Raw genomic sequence first — 27,371 nt, forward strand, 5'->3', positions numbered from 1 at the left:
ACATAAATTATCATCATCTTCATCTTTTCGTGTTCCAAAGTTCAATATTTGTCATCTAGCTAATGATATTTGTTTGCATTCAATTTGATTATTATTATTATTATTATTTAATAAATAAAAAACGACAAATAAGTAGCATATTTGGCGTTAATTAGGACCCACAAAAGCTTGGAATTCCCACCACCACCCCACCTTTCTTCTCTTCATTTCCTTTAAAAAAGCTAGTTTGAAATTCAAATACAATTTACTAGACTAAAAAAATATTAATTATAACAAAAAGGTCTAAACAATGTTAAAAAAAATGGCATTTTTAAAAATTAAATTTTATTTCAGCCCATAAATTAAATATTCGGGCTTAGCCCAATAGGACCCGAACCCGACCATGCCCAACCCGACTACACCCGACCCGATACCCGACCCACCCGAACACCCGAAAATCGGGTTCGGTTATACATTTCCAAGACTCGAAGCCCGAAAACCCGACTCCGACCGCCCGAAAACCCGAAAACCCGACCCGTGTGCACCCCTAGCTGATGCTCCACAAAATGAAAGTTGATGCTCAGGAGGAGTTGAGGTTGCGGTTTTACGTTGGTCGGAAGGAGGTCAGATTCAGAGTGCTTGAGTTGGCACTCATTACAGGACTGGACTTCTCCTCGGGGCCAACAGAAGAGGAGAAGGTTGCGCAGGTTGCTCGCTTAGGCTCAGACCGATTGATCAACAAATATTTCAACCGGTCTGGTAGTGTGAAGACAGAAGCACTCCAAGATAGTTCACAAACTGTCAGAACCCGGAAGACTTGTACAAGCTCGGCTTGTGCTTGTTTGTGGAGTCAGTGCTTCTGGGGCGCGAGGCTAACGCGCTGATTACTCCTGACATACTTAGATATGTCGAAGACCTGGAACATTATGCAAGTATTGCAAGGCTCACCCACAAGCCAAAGAATTTAAAAAAAAAATAATTTGTTATGTTATGGCTTGTGGGGAGTTTTATTTAATATTTGTTTTTTTTTTTATGAACTTTATTTTCTATTTTTTTTAATTTTTTTTTATGTTATTTTAATGTTATGTTATGTTTTATTTATGGCTTTTTTCATTTGCATCGATATAATGTCGACATGGTGTCGACAAAATACCGACAATTTCTAAAGAAAAGATGAATGCTTCTTGTCGACATGCTATTGACAAACTGTCGACAAATTGTAAGTAATATGTTGGTTGCTTAATGTCGACATGCTATCGACATACTGTCGACATCACGTCGATAATGGTCATCACTGACCTTTCCTCGTGTAATCATCGACAAACCATCGATAAGTGATCGATATATCATCGATAACAACTGGAAAACCCAAATTTCGACTGAAAACCAGATCTGCCAGATCTCAACAATTTCAAACCAAAAAACAGCAGTTCCAACAAATACGACACATATAACAATTTTAAACTACATAAAGTCTAACAAAATGCTTAAAACACAACTTACCCATTATAATGGTGTAAGATTCTTGAGTGATATTGGGTTGTGCTTCGGTTTTCCACCAACACCCACCGAGAAACAACCATTCAAGAGGGAAGAGAGAGAGGGACGAGAGAGTGGGACGGACAGAGAGAAATTTTTTGAGAAGTTTTTTCAGTTTTTTCTAGAGAGAGAGTGGTGCACGAGAGAGAGGGAAGAGAGAGAGAAAGACCAATTTCAGTTTTTACCAATTTTATATTTTTTTTTGAAAAAAAGAGTAAAATGGGAAGTTCATGTAATCAATGGACTAAATTTGTACAAATTAAGGGAGAGTATAAATTTTGATATGACTTGTATTATTAAGGCCAAAAAGTGAAATTTCCCAACAAAAATACTTGAGAACAAAGCTACTTTAATGCCCAAAAAGATATAAATAACTCTATTTTCATAGAGTTATCACACCCCAAACTTAAAACTTTGCTTGTCCTCAAGCAAAAAGAAAAATAAAGAAAATAAAACAAGAGGCAATATGACACTAAAATTGGTGATCTCCACATTTCCTTAAAGGTTGATTAATGAACATAGCTTAGAGAAAAATAAAAAGATTGTCCAGTGATTGTGAAAAATTCAAGCACAAGTTTTATTCCAATTTTGATTACTCCAAGTGTGTGTGTGAAATGCCTTTTATCAAAATATTACTTGCAATTTAGATCAATTTATGTAAATATGAATTAAGCACAAAATCTCTAAAGTGACAAAGTCTCATAGGTTTATTTTTCATCTCTCTCTCCACTAATGTAGACAAACACAAACCAAAGATCAAAAGGACTTTTTCAAGCTTGTAATGTAAGGCTTAGGTGAAGGTGGTTAAGAGAAGTCATTTTTGGCTCAAATCACCTAAAAACACCTTAATTTTTCTAAGACCAAAACGAGACCTCACACTTACTTCCTCAAAGAATATCCCACAAAAAATTTGAGTATTAATATTGCCATTATTTATTGCCCCAAAATTTTCCAAAATAATGTGCTCCCAGGAGTTATAGCAATGCTTTAGCATAGCATTTTTTTTCTGTGTCTCTCGCTCCTTAATGCTGAAGCAATGCTATAACACCTGACTTCAAGCTTCTAAAAAAAAAATCTTGCTCTTTTTTTTTTTTTTTTTTTTGCAAGGGGTGGCACACCCCAAACTTAATTTTAAACACACTTTTTTTTTGCAAGGGGTGGCACACTCCAAACTTAATTTAGACACTCTTTTTTTTTTTTTTTAATAACTAACAATACAAATATAATAATGGCAATGTACACAAAATATGGTAACTCTCCCCCAACTTAAAATTCAACATTGTCCCCAATGGTGAGAATAATAAAGTACGACAATGAAAACCCTCACCCAATTACCACGCTACAAAAATTGCACCCCTCCCATCCCCTTCATGACACAACAAACAAAATCTTGGAATAATAAGGTGCTCAAAGGGTATATGGTGAGAAGATTTGTATTTAGCTAGGCTTACATATGGTAAAAAAAAAAATAAAGGGATCAATTATGCTCAAAGGGGGTGACTAAGGATGAAATAATACTATGGTTGGCTCGAAAGGCTCAAACGGTCCAAAAATGGCCTAAATCATGTCTTTGGTTAAGCATTGTCTAGGATTTCGCCTCAAGAGAGAATCAAACAAAATTCTAAGACTTGTGAGATCACAAAATCATATATTTACACAAACTTTCACCAAATCACACACAATAAAATGATCAAGGCATTCGTGCTCAAAATTAGCCATATCTCAATCAAAATGAAACTAGCACAAGAATTAGTCACAAGCTCAAACAATATTTACATTTTTCAACAAGCTATGCACACTATCAATCATATATTAGAATGTGAAAAAAATCACCAAACCAAAGCACATATGCCTCATTTTTTTTTTCAAACAAGCAAAATAAAAGAAAAGAAGAAAAAAAAAATATTTAGTTTCCCAAACCATTGTATGCACAAAATTCTCAAATATGTGTGAGCAAGTTTAAAATTAATAAAGAAGAGTTAAAGAGGAACTCCCTTTCAATGATGTGCAAACTCGCTAGTGTCAACCTCCATAAGTGCGTCCAATTCCACATGACTTTATGCTCGCACCTAAAAGAGAGAAAAAGAAAAGAAAGAGAGAAAAAAAAAACTACAATGCACTTGTCAAAATCACTTAACATTGCATATTTATTGAATTTAAAACAAAACAAAGACAAAGTTTAGAAAACTCGGGTTGCCTCCCAAGAAGCGCTTGATTTAAAGTCGTCGGCTTGACTTTTTGAGAAGCACTCATCAAAGAGCGGCTTCCGCCCATAGAGAGTGGCATATGCCCTCACAAATGGGTCTTTGTCATGAACGCCCTCAAGCTTGGCGAGATATTGAATTGATGAGCGCAAATGTTCAACTTTTCTTGAATTCGATGAATGCACATGATGGATGCCAAGGTACCATGCCAATGGTGGAGGAGGAGGTAATGGCCAAAAAGGATCCTCATAAACATAGTATTCCATTACCATGGGCTCTTGGACTTGAGGAATGCAAAAATGCTCTTGCTGAATTTTTTCAAAAACTAGGCAGTTTTGCTGTGATAATGCTACAACATTATGAGCAGCAATAAATATTGACCAACTTGGAATGCTTGCTTCCTTATCTTTTTTTTCACTACTTTGGATTGAAGTGAGCTCTTGTAATTGCTCAAAATTTTCCCCAAGTATCTCCAACTCATTACCATTCCTCAAAATGACATTTTCACTTTCTTCTTTCTCCCTTGAATTTTCCATATCAATACCCAAAGTTTCATGGGATTTATCATGCAACTCATTCACCAAAAGCTCAAATTGGTTCTCCAATTTCCTCAAGGATGAAGCTTGGCTTTGAATTAAGGCATCATTTTTAGCCATGAACTCCATCATCAACACTTCAAGTGAGCTTGATTGAGCCATTTGATGAAGATCTTCTTCTATGTTGAACTTTTGTAAATTTTCTAAAATCTCATCATTTGGTCCTTGAGTGTAAATGTCCAAATTTGGCTCCAAATTGTTGTAATTGTCCTCCCAAACATGGTCATTGTTTGGACAATTACAACACCACTCATTGTACTCCGCCATGTCTTCCAACATCCAATAGGCTTCATCAATTGATAGTTGGTAGAAATTGGTGGTACCATTTCCTCTTTCTACCCATTTTCGTGTGCTTGGATTCAACCCATTTAGGAAGCTTTCTAATTGACACTCTTTGGACAACCCATGATATGGAAACCTCATTAGGAGTGCCTTGTATCTCCACCATACTTCATACAAGGACTCCAAGTCATGTTGAACAAAATTCATAAGGACTTGTCGATGAGACATCCCAAGTACCTTGAAAAAGGAACCAAGACAAACAAACAAAGCGTAAAATAGAACAAGGAAAATAAAATGAAACAAATGAAAAACTAAAAAAAAACCAAATTGATAGTAATTAAGTTCCACAAACAAAATTTCACTAAATCAATCCCCGGCAACGGCGCCAAAAACTTGTTGTGAAAAATTGTATACGCAAGTGTACGCAATCGTAACAAGTAATAAAGTGATAAATCGAGTATCGTCTCCACAGGGATTGAAAATTGGAAATTGATTTATAAAACTAATTACTCACAAATTGGTTTCAACAAAAAAAAAATAAATAAAATAAAGTGATTAGAATAGGTAAAAAAAAAAAAATTAACAAACACAAACTATGAATAAAACAAGCTAGAACTATTAGATTGACCTAAAAAAATGCAAAGTTGATATAATGGTGCTAATGAGTATTGTTGTAAATTGATAATGTCAACTAGGAATTTAAAATGTCATAATCCTTTTTCCAAAGTGTTTATGGTTTGATTCTCTAATTAATTAACATATTCCTATGCCCAATTAATTTTAAGAATACCAATTTAAGCACAATTCCTTCAAGTCATACAAGGTAAATAACACATTCCTATGCTATTTACAAATCACACTTTTTCAAGTTGATATTCATGCATCATTCAAGCAATTCCACAAACCCTATTTTTTCCAAAATCAAGATTAGCTACTACTTACTAATGGTGATCAAGCAAAAGTAAGCAATTGCACAATAAACACTCTTGAATGAACAAAACCAATTCACTAAACATAGCAATAAAATACCAAATCACAATTTAAGTCCACAAAATAATTCTAGCAAAATAAAAATTAACTCATAATAGATTGTGCAAAAATTACAAAGTTTAAAATAAAAGAAAGAGGAAAAGAAAAACCCATATTGGAGTTGTCACAATACTCCAAGCTTTTCCTTGCCAAAATCTTCTTCTTCTTCCTTTGAATATTTGCCAATCTCCAAAATAAAAATGCTAAATTAAAACCCTAAATAAAACTCTCTCTCTTTTTCTTTTTCTTCTTTTTCTTCATTTTTCTCCTTGGTGTGAAGCTCTGTAGCAGCCGCCTCTTCTCCAATCTCTATCACGCCTGTTTGTTGATGTTATATATATTTAGATCATATAGGTAATACCTTGCAATATCACGTTGCCTATTTTTTTCCTTTCATTCTTTGTTTTTTTTTTCTTTTTCTTTTAGTGAGCCCAAATCTCATTCTTTTGTACAATAGCCCAATTAAAGTCATGATAATATTTCTTAATAAATCAAATGGGCTTTTAGTAAATCCATGGATTTTAACATCATTTCTCTCAATTTTGACAATAAGTTCAAAATATACATTTAATATTTTTACAAAAATACACAACATTAAGAATTACACTTATAAAAAGGGAAACTAAACTAAATTGATAAGATATTATAAAATTTAACCAAAACTAATCTAAAAGGTATTAAAATTAATATTTATTAAAAACTAAACAAAACTAATTAAAATTCACTAAAATAAGCTAAAAATACTAGAACAAAGCTACTTTAATGCCCAAAAAGATATAAATAACTCTATTTTCATAGAGTTATCAAGTATAAATTTTGATATGACTTGTATTATTAAGGCCAAAAAGTGAAATTTCCCAACAAAAATACCAAAAAAAAAAGAAAAGAAGGAAAAGTAGAAGCAGAACGATGTCGTTTTGATCGGTCCGGTCCCGGGGCTAATATTGGAGGCAAAGTAGATCTGTCCTTCGACAACACGTGTCTCAACATGATTGGATGCTCATACATCATTCTTTTTTATTTTATTTTATTTTATTTTTCAAAGCAAAATTAGAGAAACAGCATAGAGCAGAGGCAGAATCAATCAAACAAAGCTTTGGAATCTGAATTTGAAGGAGAGAGCGTCTTATCAGGTTTCCATTTTCTCCTAATTGTTGTTCTAGGCCAGTTTTTGTTCCATTTTATTCTTAATCTGCATTGTTTCTTTTTTCAATTACATCAACTTTAGGGCTCACAAATAAATGAAATTCTGTTTTTGGTTGATGTTGAAATTTCGAAATTTCGAGGAGAATGGGCTTTGATGTCTTTTGTGTTGTTCTTGTGGTGTTAAATTGCTTGAATCATCACGAGTCACTAACTAATTTCAATATCTTCCTGTTTTTTTTTTTGGTGTAGATAATCATGTCTGAAATTTTCATTCTTTTTAGTTTCTAAGTGACTTGATTAGTATGTATAGGAAATGGATTAAGAGGAAAGAAAGACATGCTTCGGATTTGAATCTATTGGGCAATTTTTTGATTTTTATTGCTTTATGTATTGTTTGGATCCAATCCAACCAGGAGATAGGTAGATTTATGTGTGTAGCCATTATCAAATTTGAGAGTTTAATTTTCCCTTTGCCTGTGGGTTGTAATTGTGTTGATTGGTTGTTTATGTGTGTGGCAGCTCACATAGGAAAATGATGAGGTTGCAGTCGTATGCAGGGCTTAGTTCTTTTGCTACTCTAGCAGTTATTTATCATGCATTTAACAGTAGAGGCCAGTTTTACCCTGCCATGGTTTATTTATCTACTTCAAAGATCAGTTTGGTACTACTTCTCAACATGGGTTTGGTTATTATGTGTATCTTGTGGCAATTAACTAAGCGGGTTTTCCTCGGAACCCTCCGAGAAGCTGAGGTCGAGAGGCTAAATGAGCAATCATGGAGAGAGGTCATGGAAATTCTTTTCGCAATCACTATTTTCCGGCAAGATTTTTCAGTTTCATTTCTTGCCATGGTTACTGCTCTGTTATTGATCAAGGCTTTGCATTGGCTGGCTCAAAAGAGAGTTGAATACATTGAGACTACACCATCAGTAACAACATTATCTCATATTCGGATTGTCTCTTTTCTTGGTTTCCTTCTTACGCTAGACAGTCTCTTTTTGTATACTTCAGTAAATGAGTTGATACAGTCACGGAAAGCTTCAGTTTCTCTTTTCTTTTCATTTGAGTAAGTAATCTTATCCATTGACTTGCATTGTGGTCTTGTTGATGAGTTTTGATATTATGGTTTCTGCTTATGATCGCATATTAAAATTTAATTGAAGCCTCTCTACTTATGATCCCATGTGTGAAGTGATACAGTTGCGGAGAGATCCTGTTTAGTGCTAAAATGCTTACAACTTGATTCTTCTTTTGTCAAGGTACATGATCCTTGCAACAACAACAGTGTCAACATTCGTCAAATATGTTTTCTATGTCAGTGACATGCTTATGGAGGGACAGTGGGAGAAGAAGCCTGTCTATACATTTTATTTGGAACTCATACGTGACTTGCTTCACTTGTCTATGTACCTGTGCTTCTTCCTTGTGATTTTCATGTGAGTATTATTTCCAACCTTTAGTTGTACAATTTCTTATAGGTGCTAACAAGCTTCCCAGATTGCCCTTTTTTCTCACATAGAAAAATGTGTAATATATGTTTCATATCTTATCTGACCTGCTGGCCATTCATTTGCATTGCACATGTCTCATTTTTATTGAATCAACCATTGAATGTTGGGCTGCTTTTTTTTTTCTTTCTTTCTCTCATTTATAATACCTTCGTTAATTTGATTTGGTTTCCAGGAATTATGGAGTACCTCTACACTTGATACGGGAGCTCTATGAGACGTTTAGGAACTTTAAGATTCGTGTAGCTGATTACATTCGTTACCGAAAGATCACTTCAAATATGAATGACCGATTTCCTGATGCGACACCTGAAGAGCTCATTGCGTGAGTAGACTTAGTTCAGTCTCCTGTGCATTATTCTTATGATTATTACGTTCTTACAGACAGTGTTATGGTTTATTTATGGACGTGCAGAACTGATGCAACTTGCATTATTTGCCGTGAAGAGATGACCTCTGCCAAGAAATTGATTTGTGGGCACCTTTTCCACGTGCATTGCTTGCGTTCATGGTTAGAGCGACAACATACATGTCCTACCTGCAGAGCTTTAGTTGTGCCTCCTGATAATGCAACAAGTGCAACTGGAGGACAGAATGTATCTCGATCAGATACACATCAAGGTGAGTTATTTGTTGGGGGTTTTCTTTAGATATTTTATATTTTACTTAAATACTAGATAGTTTATTGGGGTAGTTGTCCCCTTATAACTCTCCAAACCTTTCCTCCTTTTGTATTAAAATCACTTTGCAGAAGTATTAACAGCTTCAACTATATTATTCTTTTTTTTTTTAAAGTATCAACTTCATTAAATCAAACCGTTCATCAATACATAAACGAACCCCGGGGGAGCATCGCTCACTCGTAAAATACGATCAGAAATATAACAAGTAGACCGCGCAAGACAGTGCGCTACATTGTTTGCTGACTGCTTAACAAACTTTAAAGAAATCTCTTTATCAACTAAACTTAACAGGAGATATTTACACTCATCAATAACCTTTCCAAAATAAGATAACATGTGAGAGGAGCTTCTAATTGCTTGAACACCTACTATGCCATCTATCCAACTATATTATTAGATTAATAATCTGTGAAAGTGTAATCCAAGAACTTTTATTTCATGATTGATGTTTTCGCGTGGCTTTAATGTTATAATGCCATTTGGTTCATTTGATACTCCGGTTCATTTAATGTTATAATGTTATAATGTTCTAGTATTATGTCCAAGTTCTGCAGAACCATTTAAGTAACTATTTAACCGTATTGGGGAAACAGGGACAGGAACTTCAGGTTCATCTGCTCAGGGTTCAGCTGGTGGTAATTTGAGCCAGCATCAGGCCAGGCTCCAAGCTGCCGCAGCTGCTGCCTCGATATATGAGAAATCTTATGTTTATCCTTCTGCAAACACTCCAGCATGGTACGTGCCTTCTAATTTTTTTTTTTGTTCCAACCAATGGTATACCAAATTCTATTTTTCCTGGATATAAGTATTTTCTGTATTGTCCTGGATGCAGTCATGAATTATGTGCATATACTTCTGATCTTAAAACTGAATACATTGTGGAAGCATGCTCTTTGGAACCCTATCCTATATCTACAACCATAAGATGTTTTAACATATTAGCTACTCAAAGTTTTGAAGTGCGTAAGAGTTGAAATAGGCATACGCTTAGGGAGTTTCATCCTATTTTCTCTTCCTGTATATGGAGTCTTAATTTTGCATTCTAGTACACAAAAACTTGTTGGGATTGTTGCCAATGTTTTACTGCTCCTGTAATGAGTAGTGACCACTTTAGATGTCAGACAAGAGCGATTATACAAAAACATTGAAACAATTTTACCTCTTGATGGCAGGTATCCTGGATATGTATGCCCCCAGGTGCAGGAACCCTTACCCAGTTCGTCTGGTATCGAATCTAGTGGCGAACAGGCAAATTTCTCTAATGATTGGCAGAGGTTGAACAGTGATCCGAAAATACAAGATTATCTACGGGAAGCTCAACTGAAGCTTGTTCAGCAGCAGATAGAGGTATCATAATTCATTAATAATATTGTTTTGACCTATAAACTTTATGGGGCAATGATCATACATATATTTCTTATAGTTACTTATTCTGTTTAGTGATAAATTTTCTTCTACAGAACCTACAAAATCAACTTCAACTATTACAAAAGGCTAAAGCAGAGGAAAGCCCGAACGCAGGCAGCAAAGAGAAGAATGTTGAATCTTCATTCGACTCGCAATATGGACACCATGACTGATTTAATAGCCCCCTTATATATTGACTGGATACATATCTCAGTAGACTCAGGATGTGCATATAGGGAAACACAAATGGATAAGAGGTAGTGCATTGCTCTTAAGACTGGAACTTTGGTTGTTTCACAATGATGGTGTCTAGCAATGTCGTATATTTTCTCTTGTAGCCGGTCTTTGTGGAATGGTTTATGGCTTTTTGGATTTTGATGTAACATGTGTAGTGCTAATTTGCACACAGAATATATGTTCCTTATCTCACTTGGAAAATTTGGACTATGTTAGAGCAATTACTAAAGCAATGAAAATCTTGTTTGAAGAACATCCCCACTGTTAGTTATTGATTTTTGTGTTTGCAAAACTCCTAATTTGAAAAGGATGACCAGTTAAATGAATTAGCATAACTTATTAGTTTCATAATGACATTTTAATATGCCCAGATAAATGGATAGTAATGAATTCCAATTATACAAAACCTCTAGCCATTTTGAACATTTCTCAAAAGAACCTGAAACTTGTTAACCTTGCAAGTAAAATGTAAACACTTACATCAATGATCGATCAAAATTTTTAAATACTATTATTGATCCATTATTGGATATTTTGTAAATTTATCTGGGTACACTGAAACAAATGAAATTATATTATTAAAAATAAAAAGTCTTCCCACAAATATCATATAGCTAGCTAGTAACCCCATTGACATATATAGCAAAACAAGGACTAATTAATTCAATTAGTGTTAGACCACAAAAAAAAAAACAATGATCACAATCCACGTAACCATTTTAATTTGGTAAATAACACTCCTCATCTACAATTAATTAATAATGTAGAGAATTAATTAAACCATAAGTCAGTACTAACTACTAAATAAACCCATATTTGTCAAAACTATGTATCTCATTTTCAACTCTATTAAACTAACCAAAACCAAAACATACCCCCAAAACGTGCATACCACAAAAACAAATTCCACCCCCCAAAAACGTTTACACTCACATATATAGTATATATAGGTTGGTCACAACTAATTATAATGTGATCATTCTCATCATCATCATTATTATTACTCATAATAATAATAATAATAATAGTCATTGAGATCTCCCATGGCGGTGTCTCAACAACAACAACAACCGCAGGCACCACCACCATCATCACCCCACAGGCATAGACCACCCATCTCTCTCCAACCATCCCACAAATCATCCTCAAGACCACCCTCCAAACCCGCCAAGCTCCTCCGCCGAGTTCGCTCCGTCTTTAGATCATTCCCCATCATTACCCCAGCATCATGCAAGATGCCGGGTTCACACAGCGTCACACGTCACCACGTGGATGGCCATATCCACGGTGGTACGCGCATGACGGGAACCTTATTCGGGTACAGGAAAGCGAGGATAAACCTCGCTTTCCAAGAAAACCCTAGGTGTCTTCCCAGTCTTGTCCTGGAGCTGGCAATCCCAACAGGGAAGCTGCTCCAGGACATGGGGACGGGTATGGTGCGGATTGCGTTGGAGTGCGAGAGACACCCTTCGGAGAAGACGAGGATGGCACAAGAGCCGATATGGGCTTTGTACTGCAATGGGAGGAAGTCGGGGTACGCAGTGCGGAGAGAGGCGACGGAGGATGATCTTGTGGTGATGCAGTTGCTGAATGCGGTGTCTATGGGAGCAGGAGTGTTGCCTACGGATCATGGTGATAATAAGGAAGGAGAGTTGACTTATATGAGAGCATTTTTTGAGAGAGTTGTTGGGTCTAAAGACTCTGAGACTTACCACATGATGAGTCCTGATCACACCACTCATAATGCCACTACTGAACTAAGTATTTTCTTTGTTAGAATCTGATTCATCATCTTCATCACTACCTACTTTTTACACACAAGAAAAATAATTAAGAACCTTATGTTATGTAGGTTTACTTTTACACAGTTTATCAGTGTATAATTTATTTATATATGATGAGACCATACCATCAAATGATAACTTATTAATCATTGACGATAATTCAAGTACTATGTATATTGTTTATATTAATTATTTGAAAAAGAAATATATAAAGGCATATATATTGATGATCATCACGTATACGTTGATCAATTTTCAAGAATTTTCTAATATATATTTCAAGAATTGTTATTATAGAAATATAGTATAGTATTCTTATCGATATATCATAGTGTTGTTGATATAATTAAGTATTGAATCTTATATATAACTTAAAAAAATAGTTTTTAGAAAATATCGCTAACTAATCATAAAACGCCAGCTATACAAAATGCCAGATACTATTAGTATCCAATAACAATACTCATTTCTTGATCAATAATAAGCAGATGAGTAAGTAACTATATGCTTCTCACGTTTTATGAATTGAATAGTTTGTTGTTTATATATGAGTAACTTGCGGTATAAATACTTAAGTTTAATTCCCAGTTGCAAATAAATACATAAGTTTAATTTTTGGCATTAATAATACCTAAGTTATATTTTTGGAACTCTGTAGGTACCTAACCGTTAAATATTCTATCATTATCCACGTGTCATTTTCTTATTGGTATATTTAAATAATTTTTTTTAAAAAAATAAAAATTTAATGGCTTGGACCAATCAGGAATTGCCACGTGGCAATTTACTTAAAAATTAACAGTCAGGTACTTACAAAAGTTTCAAAATTATAACTTAGGTATTATTACCGCCAAAAATTAAACTTAGGTATTTATTTACAACTGGGAGTTAAACTTAAATATTTATGCTGCAAATTACTCTTTATATATAGGGTAACTCTAAAGTAGGGCTGGTGCATATTCTTTCTCATATTATACCGAAACTATTTAGACCAATTAAAAGTAAAGAATTAAAATATACATATATTGTGTTGTATTGATATAGAGTATTGTTATTGGTCATCAGTGGTAACTAGCATCTCTAGACACATGTCGATCACTTTGCGATTGACTAGCAATCGTCCCTAAAAGTTATTACATTAAACCATATGAGACTTGATATTTAATTGGACTAATAGTGATAATAACACATAAGAGAGTATTAGGCACTATTGGTGACTTTTAGCATTTCTCTATTCGTATAATAGTTAATTTTTTCATGGAAAGGGAGTGGGAAGTTGGTCCAACAGTGACCGTGAATATCACACAAAGCTCAAGTGTGATTGTGTCGTTCAAGTGCGTGTGGTGGGAGTCCGGAGGGGAATACAACCTGCATTTCTGTGGGTCCCAATTCCATCCATTCAGATCTCTAGCCCTTGATTGTTGTCTGTAGCAGAGCATTATCAAGATCTGAATCTGGATCTTCTTTCTTTCAATTTGGTTAGACAGAGTCTTCCACATTATGTTAGGTATTGCTTAGATATGAGTGGACATACTCTCAATCATCATGGACCACGAAATTCTATGAAGAAAACTCAAGAGCAATTCGAAAAATAATAATAGAAATTAAGAGGTATGCTTTTGATTCAGTTTGTTAGACAAGAGAGAGTCTAGAGTCTTCTTTTGAATCAAAAACTCTTAATGTTCTATTTATAGGGATTCATTGGGTTTAGGGTTAGAGCTAAATGAGCTAATTAGAAAGATTCAATGACTTAGAATTCACCTCATGGCAAAATCCCTTAATGAAACCCATGAGTTAGAATTTTGTCATTATTTTATTTCCTTAATGAAACAAACTTGTTTTTCTTCAATAATATTATTTTTCTGCTCTAGTTATTTAAATACTAATTTTACTATTTAATTATAAAAAATTATCAAATAAAATTACTATTTAAATATATTTATTAATTAGACCTTTTAATGTCTCTTAATTAATAAATAAACTTTGAATTCTCTTTTCTTTTCAATTAAGCCCTTCCTTGGTAAAAATTCACAAACAATACATAGTCTTATTTAGAATTCTAATTGATTAATTAAAACCAATTAATTGAGACTACAAAACAATATTATCTTAGTTAGTGTGGGGACCATGACCCTATATAATCAAGCTTCCAATAAGTAGATCTAAAATTTACTAAGTAAATTTTCTAACTTATTAATTCCTCCTAACTCCACTATAGATTTGGAATTGCACTATTAATTACATAGAACACTCTATTACTAAAAATAGATGCGATTTGAATTACCTATTGTTTCAATCAAAATAGTCAAAGATCTTTTATAGATGACCTACATCGAGTAGGGACAAATTTACTGTTCTACCTTTCAATGTATTGTATCCTTAAAACACTTACCTATTTGTAAATGATATTTGTAATTACTGAAATGAGGTCTCAATCATTTATCGCATTAAGCCAAGCTCAAAAGAAATTAACATTTCACTTCAAATAGTTATAGAAGCTATAGATTTCATATTTATGGTTAGCGCTCTCACTCAATTGTACTACCATGTTCTTAAGGTGTATATATATGTGTGTGTGAATGTATTATGAGATTTTTTCTCTTTTTATTCTGTATTTATTTATTTTTAAAGAAAACCCCTAAGACCACCTTTCAAGCAATGAGCTTGAAGAGAAAATGGGGGATAATGATTCAATTAATTCATCTCATGTTGAATGAGATCATGGATACCAGAAGGATAACAAGGCTACCAAACCTTGCTAATAACTTCCGACAAGGCATATTTATCCAATGAATGGGCAACAGCATTAATAGATCTAGAACAGAAAGAGAGACTAGCGTAGTGAAATTCAAAAAATACTATGTCTAAAATCTACTAAAACTAAACCTAAAAAAATAGCCAAAATACTCGGTATTAAACTTCAAAACCATATTCAAACAATCAAATTCAAAAATTACATTCTGAAAATCTAATAAACAGCATTGGATGACAACATTTTTTAAAGCTAAAGCTTCTGCCATTTCAGGAGAGAAGGCACCCAAAATATGTCAAACAACAGAAACCATAACCTCACCTCTGGAGTCACGAACCACCATACCCAAACTACATCTATCAGTGGAAGCGTTGAGAGTAGCATTAACATTGCTCTTCATTGTCCCCCTACTAGGCGACACCCAAACAAAACTAGAAGAAGCATTTGTAGGGGACGGAAAGCTCCCACCGAGTGAGAAGCACTAGGAGAATTGTCTAATCTCTGGTAATTAGCAAGAAAATCACGACTCCAAGAAACCACAATATCTGGAGCAATCGCATTATCATTATGAACCTTCTTGTTCCTCTTAAACTAGATTCTCCACATAATCACCTAAATCAACTCTTAAGAGGCCACAGACAAAGGATCAAGAAACTTATGAATGAAATCACAAAAATTGTGACAAATAAGAGGATCCCAAAATAAAAAAAAATTATGAGATTATTTTGGTGTTGAATGAAATTTTATCATTTTGGTGTTGAATGAAATTTTTATCATTTTGGTGTTGAATGAAGTTTTATCATTTTGGTGTGAATTGTTACAAGTATAATATCATTGATAAAAAATATTTATCAATCACATATATAATTATTTTTGAATTTATTTATATATTTTTATGATTTAATATTAAAATAAACAAATAAAAGAAATAAATATTTTCTATGAAAGATAATTCAATCAATTTAAACCATTTTCATTACCTTTTCTAAAATCATATAAATAAAATAATTTTAATTCCGTTCTAGTCAATTTAGTATAATATTATAATAAATTAATGTGTCCGTTTATTTAGTACTTTATTCCCTTTTATTTCACCCATTTTATTTTAGTAAAAGAGGTGATTATCGAACATTATTATAGATTAATAGTTTAGCACTTGTAAAGTCGATGTGGTAATTATCGGACTAAATTTATGGAGGTTAATCTCCAAATACAGGCCAAAATGAAAGAGAGAAGCTTTTACGAGATTTAATCACCATTAAAAAAGAAAAAAAAATTAAACGTATATATGCCTCCAAAGTAAGCAAATAGATTCCATCTTATTACTTCAAAATGATAAATTAAAGACTCTCCAGCATATATCTATAAGATGGTATGACTTTTTCTTTAACATGGTACAATATTCAGAACACAAAAATTGGGCTCAAGTCTCTGCATGATTGTACCTTTAATTTACATTACATGACAGGGTTAGAAGGAAAGAAATAAAAAAACCTCAAAAAGCATTTTAAACACCAGCTCCCAAAAAAAAAAATCAAAACCGGGTCTGGCATCGTCCCTATATCCTAAAACAAATAAACATTTTTTTGAGTTGAATAATTACCAAACCAATTTAATCCCTAAGTTAACTTTGAGTTCTATGGAACTTCATTTTTCCCTCATCCAAGACAGCCATGCCTTTCCTCTTCTTGGTAGGATTTTGAAACCCATTCTCCTCGCTGACGAAATGAGCCGCTGTTCGGGCTCGTAATTCTTCAAAGGTTTCACCCTCTTTTGCTCTCTCTAGTACCTGTAAGGTTTTAAGGGAAAGCCAGTATAGCAGTTAATTATAGGATCAAAAGGTGGTTTAACTGATACAGTTATTGATGACGTACCAGATGGCGACCATACAAATGGGTGTTTGAAAGTTCTTCAAGGGCGTTCTGTGCTTCTTGCTTTGTGAAAAACTCCACAAACGCAAAACCTCTGTGGTTTTCACTACCCATCCTCTCTGGCAGTCTTAGGCTTTTAATCTGAGACATAATATCAAGATATTTAGACGATTAACTGTTTTCTTTTTAAGGTGATTAAACTCAATACTTTACAAGGGAAACAAAAGTTAGTTATCAACAGTGTGAGTCTTTAAACATAAGTCACATTAACAAATAGAAAATCTCAATGGAGATTTCGATCCAATATTTACTTCTTTTTTTCTCCACAACACTAAGATTTTGTAAAATATTAATACCAATTTACAGAGCAAATTCAGACATTTTCTTTGACCACAAGGAATTAGCTTAAATCTCTTTTATAGTAATCAAAGTTATCACCTGGCCAAATGGACTAAACAGCTGCCTGATATCTTTTTTGGTTGCCTCAAAAGCAATATTTTTGACAAGCAACTTTGTGGAACTCTTATCCTTCTCCAGTTTTTTTGGAGCCTGTCCATCTTTCTTGGCATGAGAGAGCTGCAATGTGAGAGCGTGTCCTTCCAAAATAGTTCCCTACACAGAATTTCATACGAGGTGTTAAGATATGTTTCCAACTTGTTATCTATGAGGAAGCAAAATGTGTTTCACCTGTAAATCTCTTGCCACGCGTGTGGCCGTCTCCATGGTGTCAAATTCTATAAAACCATAGCCCATTGACACGTTCTTCCCATTTTTCATATGCTTTTTTACCTGCAGTAATAGGATAGAAAAATCATCACAAATGGACAAAATAATAAATTTGGTTTGGTCATGGTAAAAATATTCAGGGGTATAGACGGTTACCTTGACACTTAAAATTGACCCCTTCTTCATGTGATCTATAAAATGCTTCTTCAAACTCTCCTCAGTTGTCTTGAAATTCAGATTCTTAACAAAGAGAGATCGTGACTGAAAAATGTGACCCATGAAATGACCGAATAAGAACAGTTGATCACAGAAATTCCACAGCCATACAAATTGTATTAATAACAAAATGTCATATTTTTCCAGTACTTGGTTTAGCTTGAATTGCAGGCTAGTTAATATTCATTAACATTGAAAGAAAATTTGAACAGCCTTGATAAAAAAATATGAAATAAACGGAGTAATAATATAAATACCACCAATCCCACCAAATTTTAGTGACCAAGGAATTAGACACACTAATTATAAATTTGGTATGGCAAAAGATCTTCATAAATAAATTTACATGGTCTAATTAAGTCAAGGATTGGGGTGGTGTGCGCACTGCGGTGCGAGTGTGGTGGGGAGGAATAAGAATAGAAGCCAGGGAAGGAGTGAGGGATCTACTTTGACAAACATGATACATCCAAGTTGAAAGCTTCATGAATTGGGGTCGGGTGTGTCTGTGTGTTTGTGGTGGGGACGGGGATAAAGGGAGGCCAGGGAATAAGAGAAGAGAGCAAGGGAAAGAGTGCTTGAATACAAGAATTTGCTACTTATCGTGTCTATTGTCAAATGAAGAGGTGAAAGAGTTGTGAGCCCCACATTTTGACTTGGACCCAAGAAGAATGATGAGACTTATATAACCAACATATTTTCAGAATAAAGAGAAGTAAAAAAAATGCAAAAAATATTAAAGTCACCTCACCTCAACTCTATCAGGATCAGCATCCTCATCTGATACTCCCTGTAAATTTTGCTCTAAGATAGCCCTCTTGACATCATGTTCACCAACAACCTCACTAGTCTTTTCATCTCCCTCGGGTGTTGAAATTTGACTAAGAATATTAGCAGGAGCCCATTCCAGATATAATGGAGCATCCCTGTGTTGCAATTAATACACACACACCAAAAAAAAAAAGAAACAAATTACTAATGTAGATAAAGGGGAAGAAGGTAATTGGATACATAAATAGTTCATGTCAACACTACCAAGACAAGATGTGAGATGAATTCCATTCATGGATTATTTAAAAAACCAAAGTTGATCATTCTGAATCTAATTAATCAACATTTGTCTTGATCTTAGATTTTTTTTTTTTTTTGAAAAAGAGAAAGAGGTCACTCGTCTTAGACTCAAGCACACGTGGGCGTTATGTATTAATAACCTCACTTGTGGCGGTGGTGACCAAAGTAAAGTACATCTAGAATAAACTAAGCTCCGTAAGCAGCGAGCATAATAAGTCATAAATCCTATTTACGTCAACACATTCCATCATTCCCTACACAAGTCTAGAAAGGAAAAATTCTCAAAATGCTTAGTTTTAAAAACCCAGGTGACTGTCCAAAATCTTATGCTCTCCCACACATCCTCTGCTGATCTCTCATTTCCTTCGAATATTCTGCTATTCCTTTCATTCCCTGTCTTGATCTTAAATATAGATAGACAGGGAAAGACATTGCTTTGTTATGTGAAGATATAGATCCAATGTCAAACATAAAAAGTAACAAAAAACAAGACTAACCCAACAACTGCTTTTCAACAGTTGCCTTGAAATTGAAACAATGGTAGGTAAGGAATTATACTTTGTTTTGTGTAGCTATAGATCCAAGGTTGAAAATTTAAATTAAATATATCTTACGTCAATAAGAGCACCACATCATCTAAAACTCCAACTTGATGCATAAAATAGTGATCATGAGTAGGTACTAATGGGTATAGGTTTAACAAATAACCCATGAAGAAAGCAAATATTAACTTACTTGTAACGTTTGTATGCCAATCCTTTAAATGCTGCACGAGCTTCAGCAGGTTCCAGAAAAACAACCTACACATCATCCAAAAAAATAACACCAAGCAAAGAATTAAGTACAAGCTAAGCAAACCCAACTAAGTTAACCAGTATATGCAAAGCTAACCAGCTTGTGTCTGCTAAGATAGATTCTATTTTATTTTTCGTTCTTTTTATGTTTTTGAAGAAATATGTGCTTATCCCTTATTATAAACAGCATGGGTATGTTAATTCCATTTTTTTAGCCCCACAAAATCAGGTGAATACCTAAGTGAACTGATGGTGGACAACTAATAATTGCTCCACGATACATGATGGCTTACCAAAGCTATCGTCTTCGTTGGAGGAAGAATGACCTTGTCCAAACTCCCATATTTACCAAACATCGTAGCCAGCTCACTATCAGAAGATCCATATGGCAAATTCTTCACTAGAAAAACATGGTTGCTTCTTTTCATGCCATCAGTTCTCCCAGCAGCAAAGTCCTCTAAAGATTCTACATTTACTCCAGCAATTTTAAGAGCCTTTTTTGTCTCTTTAATCACTTGAGTTTCTCCAAGTGCGAGACGTACAGGGAGATCATTTGCTTCAATGTCAAGTAAATCACCCTTTCTCACACCATATTTCCTAGCAATATTCTCAGCAATCTATCAAGATACAAGTGAAAATTAGAAATGAAGGATTTGTCATCAGGAGTGAGTCGAAAAAACCTTCAGGAGAAACACTTTCAAATTTGGTGGAATAAAAAAAATTCAACCAGTTCACATATAGTATATTATTTCAACATACAGTGTCAGGGCGCATGAACAAAGTGTTCCATGCTTTAGTATCACCGCGAGCTTCTGATTCCTTCCTTTGTTCTTCCTTCCGTTGCTTAAAAGTTTTTAAACCTTGACTTGCCACATCATGCCTACAGAAAAGAATGTAAATTTATATTTCCAGAGATGAAAGCTGAAAAGTAGTGAAAAAGAATGGTACATGTAAAATAAACATTCTAAGAAATGTAAAAGTGAAGGGGCTACTCAATATGCTTACTCTTGCTTCTCAGATGAAACTCTTTGTTTTGCTCGCATAACATGCAACAACCTTCCTTGGAAAATTGAATTGTCTAGTTCCTCTAATGCTCTTTACCCAAAATTAAACATGAAAGAAAAAAAATATCATTAAATACAGAAAAGAAGAGTATGTATTTGTGTATCACCATAGGTCACTAGATTAATAACAAGAAATAACTGTTTCTATCTAATTTGGTGAATAACAAAACATCAAACCTAGATTCACAGCCTTGATGAGTTTTTCATGATGAAGGTGTTCAATTCAAGTTGATGCATTTAAACATAATGAATCACAAAAATGCAGAAAAAGGAAACAGAAGTAAAATAAAATTAAATCACTAAGAGGTACCTAGTTGCAAACTCCAGATGTGAATAATTAACAAATGCAAACCCTTTGGGACGCTTGGTATCTTTATCAATAACAAGATGGACTTCTGAGACAGTTCCGAATTTGCTAAACAGCTCCTCCAGCTCTTCTTCACTGATTAAGGAAATTGTATTGAAAAAATAGCTCATAAGAAAAAATTATTACTTAAGAGCGCCTACTTCTATGTTAGACAAGACAATAATAAGACGCCATCTACCAAACCGGGCATATTTTCTTAAAAAAAATGAGAGCACTATTTAAAAGGGAAAAAATGACTACGTACGTTGCAGTATATGGCAGATTACGGATGAAAAGACGACTGGTCTCGATTACTTCTTTACCGTCTTGTTCATGCATGTCACCATCAGAATCTTCATGATAAGCTTCCTCTTCATCTTCTTTTCTAGAAACCTCCGTCTCAAGTGAATTTAATTTTTCATTCGGAACTTTTTCTTGAACACCCTGCTCTATGGGGCTTTCTTTTGATGAACCATTATCATCCTCATTATCATCACTGTCACTGCTTTCTGACTCTGACCAATTCTTCTTAACTCTGCTCTTAAAGTACTCCATATCTGAAACGACATCATCATGAGCAGGACTTTCTAAATTGTTAGAAACTTGCTTGTCTGGTGATAATGTATATTCTGTGTAGTCATCTTCATCCGACTCGTTATGTATTGTAGCCGATTTCTCTATGCTTTCCTTATTTGTATGAGTTTGTTTCTCTTTAACTTTACGATCATTGTTAGTTGTTGAAGTTATCAATGTGTCATTTGCCCACAATTTTGATTTAACTCTTGGCTGCATAACTTGCAGAAATTCTTGGACCTGAGTGCCCATATTATTACTGTCCTCTTTCAGATTATTTTTCTCTCGTTCTGATCCCATAAGGATAGATTTTTTTATAGCAGCAACTTTATTCCCATCTTTAGTTGTTTTTTCATCAGTTTTTGAAGAATGACGACTCCATGGGCGAGGGATGTTTGGATCACCAACTTTATGAGCAATCTGAAAGTGAATAAATTATCTCAATCAAAGTTCATGCTAAATAGTCTTGGATGTTAGCACCCATGTTTAGATTCCTAAATTAAAACTAATCAAACGAAATAAAACAATAACATATAAACAGCCACTTCCTCACTCTGTGACAGTGATATTGGCTAATAACACATTCCACACTAAAAAAAACTGGTCTACTTAGGCTTATGTTTTGTCCAAAAAATTTTGATAGTTGCCAAATGTCCATAAGAATTGGTGTCAACAAGTAAACCAAACTCACAATCCAATGTGACAAAAAATAATAATAAATCAATGAATCAGTAAATTTATTATTTTCTACTCCCAATTGTACCAGTGTTGCATGGCATGAAGTCCGAAACAAAGATGAGTAAAACATAATATTTTCTCTACACCAGAAAAGAAACTTCAATGCAAATGCTAGACTACCCACCACATGGCAAACAATATGCATTAATGTGAATACAATATACTGTAAGAATACCATAGCCCAGTGACACTGTCAATCCAGAAATTGAAAAAACAAAGTAGAACAATGGACAAATATATATTGAATCAATATGTATTTCAGGTTCATAAAAGACATACTGGGTAATGTAGATTAGAAAAGGGTTTTGCAGTTCCTAGTCATTGTACTTCAAAGTATAACATGGCATCACATGGCATCACCGGTGCTTTAAAAAATTCACTAGACAATTACCCAATTTATTATGATAATTTTTTGGCTTGTTATTATCAGGTTTAGAATAGCCATATGCATACCTTGGAAGTTAAGAAACAGATTAGAATCAAATATACTCTTAGTTTATTCTCTACGCATAGATTATATAGCACAATAACAATGATTCTTTTTATACAGAAGTGTAATATGCAAATTGAGAATTAAAAATCAAAAGTAGGGAAAGAAAATAAACCTCACAGGATATCCTGCAAGTATCAAAATAGGATTTGTTGAAGTATCTAATCGCTGCTTCGGCCTCATGCTCCGTCCTGTACCCAATAAAAGCGAATTGTCTGCTCTTGCCATCCCTGAAGAAACTTGTAAGTTAGGCAACAATTCATAACCAATTAAAAGAAGAAAATTGTCTGAAAAAATAAAGCCAAATACTTGGTGTGCATGAGCTTTGCATCTGTAACTTCTCCTTTCTTAGAAAAGAATTCCCGGAGACGATCCTCTGCCGCATATTTTGGCAAATTCTTCACACATATCCTTGACCTATGTAATCCCACCCACACAAAAAATTAGCAATTATTGTGCTATTTTTTTTTTCTCATTTTTTCAGGAAAATATGAACAAAGACCAAAGTACACACTAAAAAGCACACCATATATTACAAAAATTGGGCTCAAACACCATACATTCATAATCAATTTTACAGGATTTTTCATAAACGTGTTCAGGATTATCTAATCACAACACGAAAACGAGACAATTCTGCTACTAATGTAACAAATAAAAAATAGAAATTAGATATACTCACATTCTTCCTTTCTTTCAGTTATACAGAGGATACAAGTATCCGGTCCTCAGCTATACTGCAGAGCAAATATGAAACGGCTCCTACCCAAGATAAAAGGACAGGAAAATCAAAATAGAGACACATATTACATATATATAAATATATATATAAATATATATATATATATCCATAGCAGATTTTACAAATAAATATATATACTGCTGGGAATAGATTTTAGAAATACCTATTAATGTGTAAATAATGGGAAAGGAGATGATCTGGAGTTGTAGTTGAGGAGGCGACCGTTGACGGGAGAGAGAGAGAGGCTATGCTAATGCTTCAGTCCAAAAGAAGAGCAGAGTGAGTGAGTGAGTGAGTGAGTGAGTGAGAAGAAAGGGTTTGGTTTTAGTTTATGAATATCAGTTTAGTTTCTACAATTTTTTCTCTCCTTTTTTTAATTTAAAATAAATAAATAAATATAGCCTTTTCTATGAAAAAAAATTTAAGTTAATTATTATGGGGGAAATTTAATTAATCATACTTACATTAGCTCAAGAAAAACATTTCTTTATTATAACTTTATTAGGATAAAAAATTACCGTTTATTGCCATATGAAAAAATAAACAAAATTAGAAAACAAAAACTTTTTTTTTCTTTCAAAATTAAGAGCTAAGGCTGAGCATTGATCGGTATAGTCATTTTTTTATATAAAAATCCAGAATTCAGTTTTCGGTCTGGATTGGTGCAATTCAAAAACCGACCGACCAAAATTTGTTTTAAAATCGACCGTTTTAAATTTCAGTTTGGTCGGTTTAAACCTCCAAAACCGAACTTCTTTTTTTTGTTAAAATATGATTTACTTTATTCTATAAGCACATTATTCTACATTCTACAACTACAACCATACAAATTAATTGTTCAAAAACTAATTATCTTATTCTTTTAACTTTAATATTATAATAATATATAATAATAATTATACATTATTATTATATATTATTATTAACTACAATATATAAAGCAAAAAAAAACTTAATACATTAATATATATATATGTATAATGGTTAGTTTCGGTTTTTTCGGTCGATTTATTATCTAAAAAAAACCAACCGTTCAATGATAATTTTAACCGTGAGCAGTTTTTTCGATTTTCGGTTCCGTCGGTTTCGATTCCAACAGTGTTCGGCAGGTCAATTTGAACTGTTTTTTTCAGTTTTCTGGATTTCATGCTCAGCCCTCCTAAGAGCTTTACATGTTAGGGTGAAGTTTCTTCTCCTCCACAAACAAGTCAGTTGCTCCATAATCGGTGAAGCTTCTCCAAACAATTCTAGATTTGAAATCAACAAAACCATCAGCGATGTAGAAGTTTTTGTCGATCACCATGAATGTCACTGAGAAGATTTTTTAAAATCTCGATGGATGTCGGTGAGAAGCTTTGCTTCAAGATTTAATCATGGCAACATCGACCAACAAAAAGAGATCTCCATAAAAGCCAACGAAAGAAGATCAACTATTAAGGAGATCTCCTTCATACTTGCCCAAAAAATCTGGTTTTATATATATCTTTATATATTAAAAGTACATTCTTGGTTTAACAGAATATACTTTACAAATAAAAGAATATTCTGTTAAATTTAACGTAGGTTTAATCCTCCCGTTAATTTTAAAAAATATATAAATAAAACTAAACCCTAACTCATTTACACCGACCGTGCGACACTTCACTCATTTAAAAAACCAATCGACTCTTCCATTTTAGTCTCCCAATCCCAATCTGAACGACTATAAGGTGAGCTTTGTGATGAAGAAGTCTCAGAGGTCAATCGATTTTTTTCGCTGGGTTGGAGTCGACGATTGAAGGCATAAAGAACGATTTGGATTCTCAATCGCTACTTTCTAATCGAAAATTGCAATTTTAGTCGCTTCAGTCGCTAAGTGCAGAGGTTTCAAATTTGTGATTTACCAAAGATTTCTACAACTTCTTCTTCTGCTTCTTTCTTCTAGAGTGGATTGATGTCTAGGTAATTACACAGTCAATTTTGATTGCCTCAGTCGCATGAATAGTGGTATCAATTGGGTTTATAAATATTGCATGGTATCATATCGGGGTTTGCAATTTTAGTTGACGAATGAAGGTACCCACTCCCACTCCCATCTGGTTTCAGTCGCTGGATTGGGGTACCCAGACCCATGGAAACATTGATTGAATATTTAAAAGAAGGCAAATGTTTGTTCACACATAAGTTTTTGAAGCAATTGAATGTTTTCTCTTGCAGGTGTCCAACGAAGACTTATCTTTTCTTAGGAATGCTCTGTATCGGAGACCACTATTCATCATCTCTTCTGTTGTGGATGAAAAAATTTGCAAGTAAGATTTTCTATCTTTTCGAATTTTATTTTGTGAGTACTAAATATTAAAATATTTTATTTATGGAAATTATTTTCTAATTAAGGAAATGATTTTCTATTTAAGGAAATAAATAAATAATTGATTTTCTAATAAATGAATATTTTATATTCATTGAATCTGGACAAAATCAATTATGTAATATTCTATATATGGTCAGATTTCTATATTCATTACCTGATTTGATTTCCTGAATTAATTGTCAAAATATTCTGACAATTAATGTGGCGCAGATACTGATGGAGTATCTCACCTATAAATATAAGGTCTTGGTCCCCGAGCTCCTCACTCATTCTGAATTCATTCAGCAAATTCCATCTAAAGAGAGTTGAGAGAGCGAGGAAGCCCGAACTCCAATACCGAAGCTATCGCAGGGATTGAAGCTCAAAGATCAATGGCTAGAGGTATATTGATCCTTTCATTGCATATATTATAGATATGATTACAGTTGTTTTTCCGCATTTCATATCGTTTGTATATGCTATATTACATACATTATATTATAGTCTAACAGTTGGTATCAGAGCGGTTTAATCTCTGCCTTGATTTTATTTGAATTTCATATATATATATACATATATACACTGTTCATATATATATTTGTTTCGTTCTGTTCGTGTATATATATATATATACTCATATTCATATAATCCTAAATATATATATTTTCATACGTATATACATATATATATCTTTATTCATACTGCTCATATATATATATTATATACTTATACACGTACGGTATATTTATATTTTTATTTTTCAGTATATTTACGTGTATATATATTTATATATATTGTACATTATATGTATATTTTATCGCATAATAATATTCATTTTTATTTATGTGATATATACATGCATGTATATATATATAACATAGAGATAATCGGTGTAAAGTTTAATTTTTTCTGTTTTTTATTTTTATCGGTGTTTATTTCGAATTCTATTTATATTGTTATATTCGTATAGTATTATAGATCGATCTAAGCATTGAAAATCTTTTGAAAAACTTAAAGATGGAAAAAAATTTCAGTTAAAATTTTTTCGGACCCGATTAACTTCGTGTTATTAAAGTATATATTTTTTCGTGTTTTCGTGCATAAAATCTATGTGGATCTCTTTATTATTTGATTTAGAACATTTTAGATTTGAAAACACGCAATTTGGTCGTCGGAAACGCAATTTCCGATCGGGTTTGGGTCGGGTTCGACGGACCCGCGTGCAGAAAAACGGGTAAAAATCGACTCGATTTGGCTGGAGAAGACGAC

The 27,371-nt window shown here is 33.6% G+C and overlaps 3 protein-coding genes across 3 annotated transcripts; 2 read left to right on the plus strand and 1 right to left on the minus strand.

Annotated features, from left to right (window-relative positions):
• Positions 1–6,604: 6,604 nt before the first annotated feature.
• On the plus strand, positions 6,605–10,864 carry LOC115705949 (ERAD-associated E3 ubiquitin-protein ligase HRD1B). The gene is made up of 8 exons (XM_061108594.1): positions 6,605–6,762; positions 7,295–7,840; positions 8,034–8,210; positions 8,458–8,607; positions 8,698–8,903; positions 9,559–9,700; positions 10,138–10,312; positions 10,426–10,864. The coding sequence occupies exons 2-8, from the start codon at positions 7,308–7,310 to the stop codon at positions 10,543–10,545; spliced, it is 1,503 nt and encodes a 500-aa protein (XP_060964577.1). The 5' UTR covers positions 6,605–6,762; positions 7,295–7,307; the 3' UTR covers positions 10,546–10,864.
• A 752-nt stretch (positions 10,865–11,616) lies between these two features.
• On the plus strand, positions 11,617–12,604 carry LOC115704395 (protein MIZU-KUSSEI 1-like). The gene has a single exon (XM_030631605.2). The coding sequence runs from the start codon at positions 11,653–11,655 to the stop codon at positions 12,391–12,393; it is 741 nt and encodes a 246-aa protein (XP_030487465.1). The 5' UTR covers positions 11,617–11,652; the 3' UTR covers positions 12,394–12,604.
• Positions 12,605–16,504: 3,900 nt separating this feature from the next.
• Positions 16,505–24,120, minus strand: LOC115705922 (multiple RNA-binding domain-containing protein 1). The gene is made up of 16 exons (XM_030633397.2): positions 23,937–24,120; positions 23,714–23,793; positions 23,341–23,448; positions 23,147–23,261; positions 21,496–22,223; positions 21,195–21,326; positions 20,826–20,915; positions 20,580–20,700; positions 20,114–20,437; positions 19,762–19,826; positions 18,707–18,881; positions 17,899–18,003; positions 17,704–17,805; positions 17,455–17,628; positions 17,020–17,157; positions 16,505–16,934 (listed from the first exon to the last, which is right to left on the minus strand). Coding segments are annotated over exons 2-16 (2,544 nt in total). The 5' UTR covers positions 23,716–23,793; positions 23,937–24,120; the 3' UTR covers positions 16,505–16,769.
• Between the last annotated feature and the right edge of the window lie 3,251 nt (positions 24,121–27,371).

This window comes from Cannabis sativa, chromosome 1 (genome assembly GCF_029168945.1).
Source record: "Cannabis sativa cultivar Pink pepper isolate KNU-18-1 chromosome 1, ASM2916894v1, whole genome shotgun sequence".
Taxonomy (NCBI): Eukaryota; Viridiplantae; Streptophyta; class Magnoliopsida; order Rosales; family Cannabaceae; genus Cannabis; species Cannabis sativa.

Coding starts and splice junctions, on each gene's coding strand:
- LOC115705949 (XM_061108594.1), top strand. CDS start 7,308: ATGATGAGGTTGCAGTCGTATGCAGGGCTTAGTTCTTTTGCTACTCTA. Junction 8,904..9,558: donor TCGATCAGATACACATCAAG/GTGAGTTATTTG, acceptor TTGGGGAAACAG/GGACAGGAACTTCAGGTTCA. Junction 10,313..10,425: donor TTGTTCAGCAGCAGATAGAG/GTATCATAATTC, acceptor TTTCTTCTACAG/AACCTACAAAATCAACTTCA.
- LOC115704395 (XM_030631605.2), top strand. CDS start 11,653: ATGGCGGTGTCTCAACAACAACAACAACCGCAGGCACCACCACCATCA.
- LOC115705922 (XM_030633397.2), bottom strand. Junction 18,882..19,761: donor TTGGCATACAAACGTTACAA/GTAAGTTAATAT, acceptor ATTGCAACACAG/GGATGCTCCATTATATCTGG. Junction 17,806..17,898: donor GGTCAATTTTAAGTGTCAAG/GTAACCGTCTAT, acceptor CTATTACTGCAG/GTAAAAAAGCATATGAAAAA.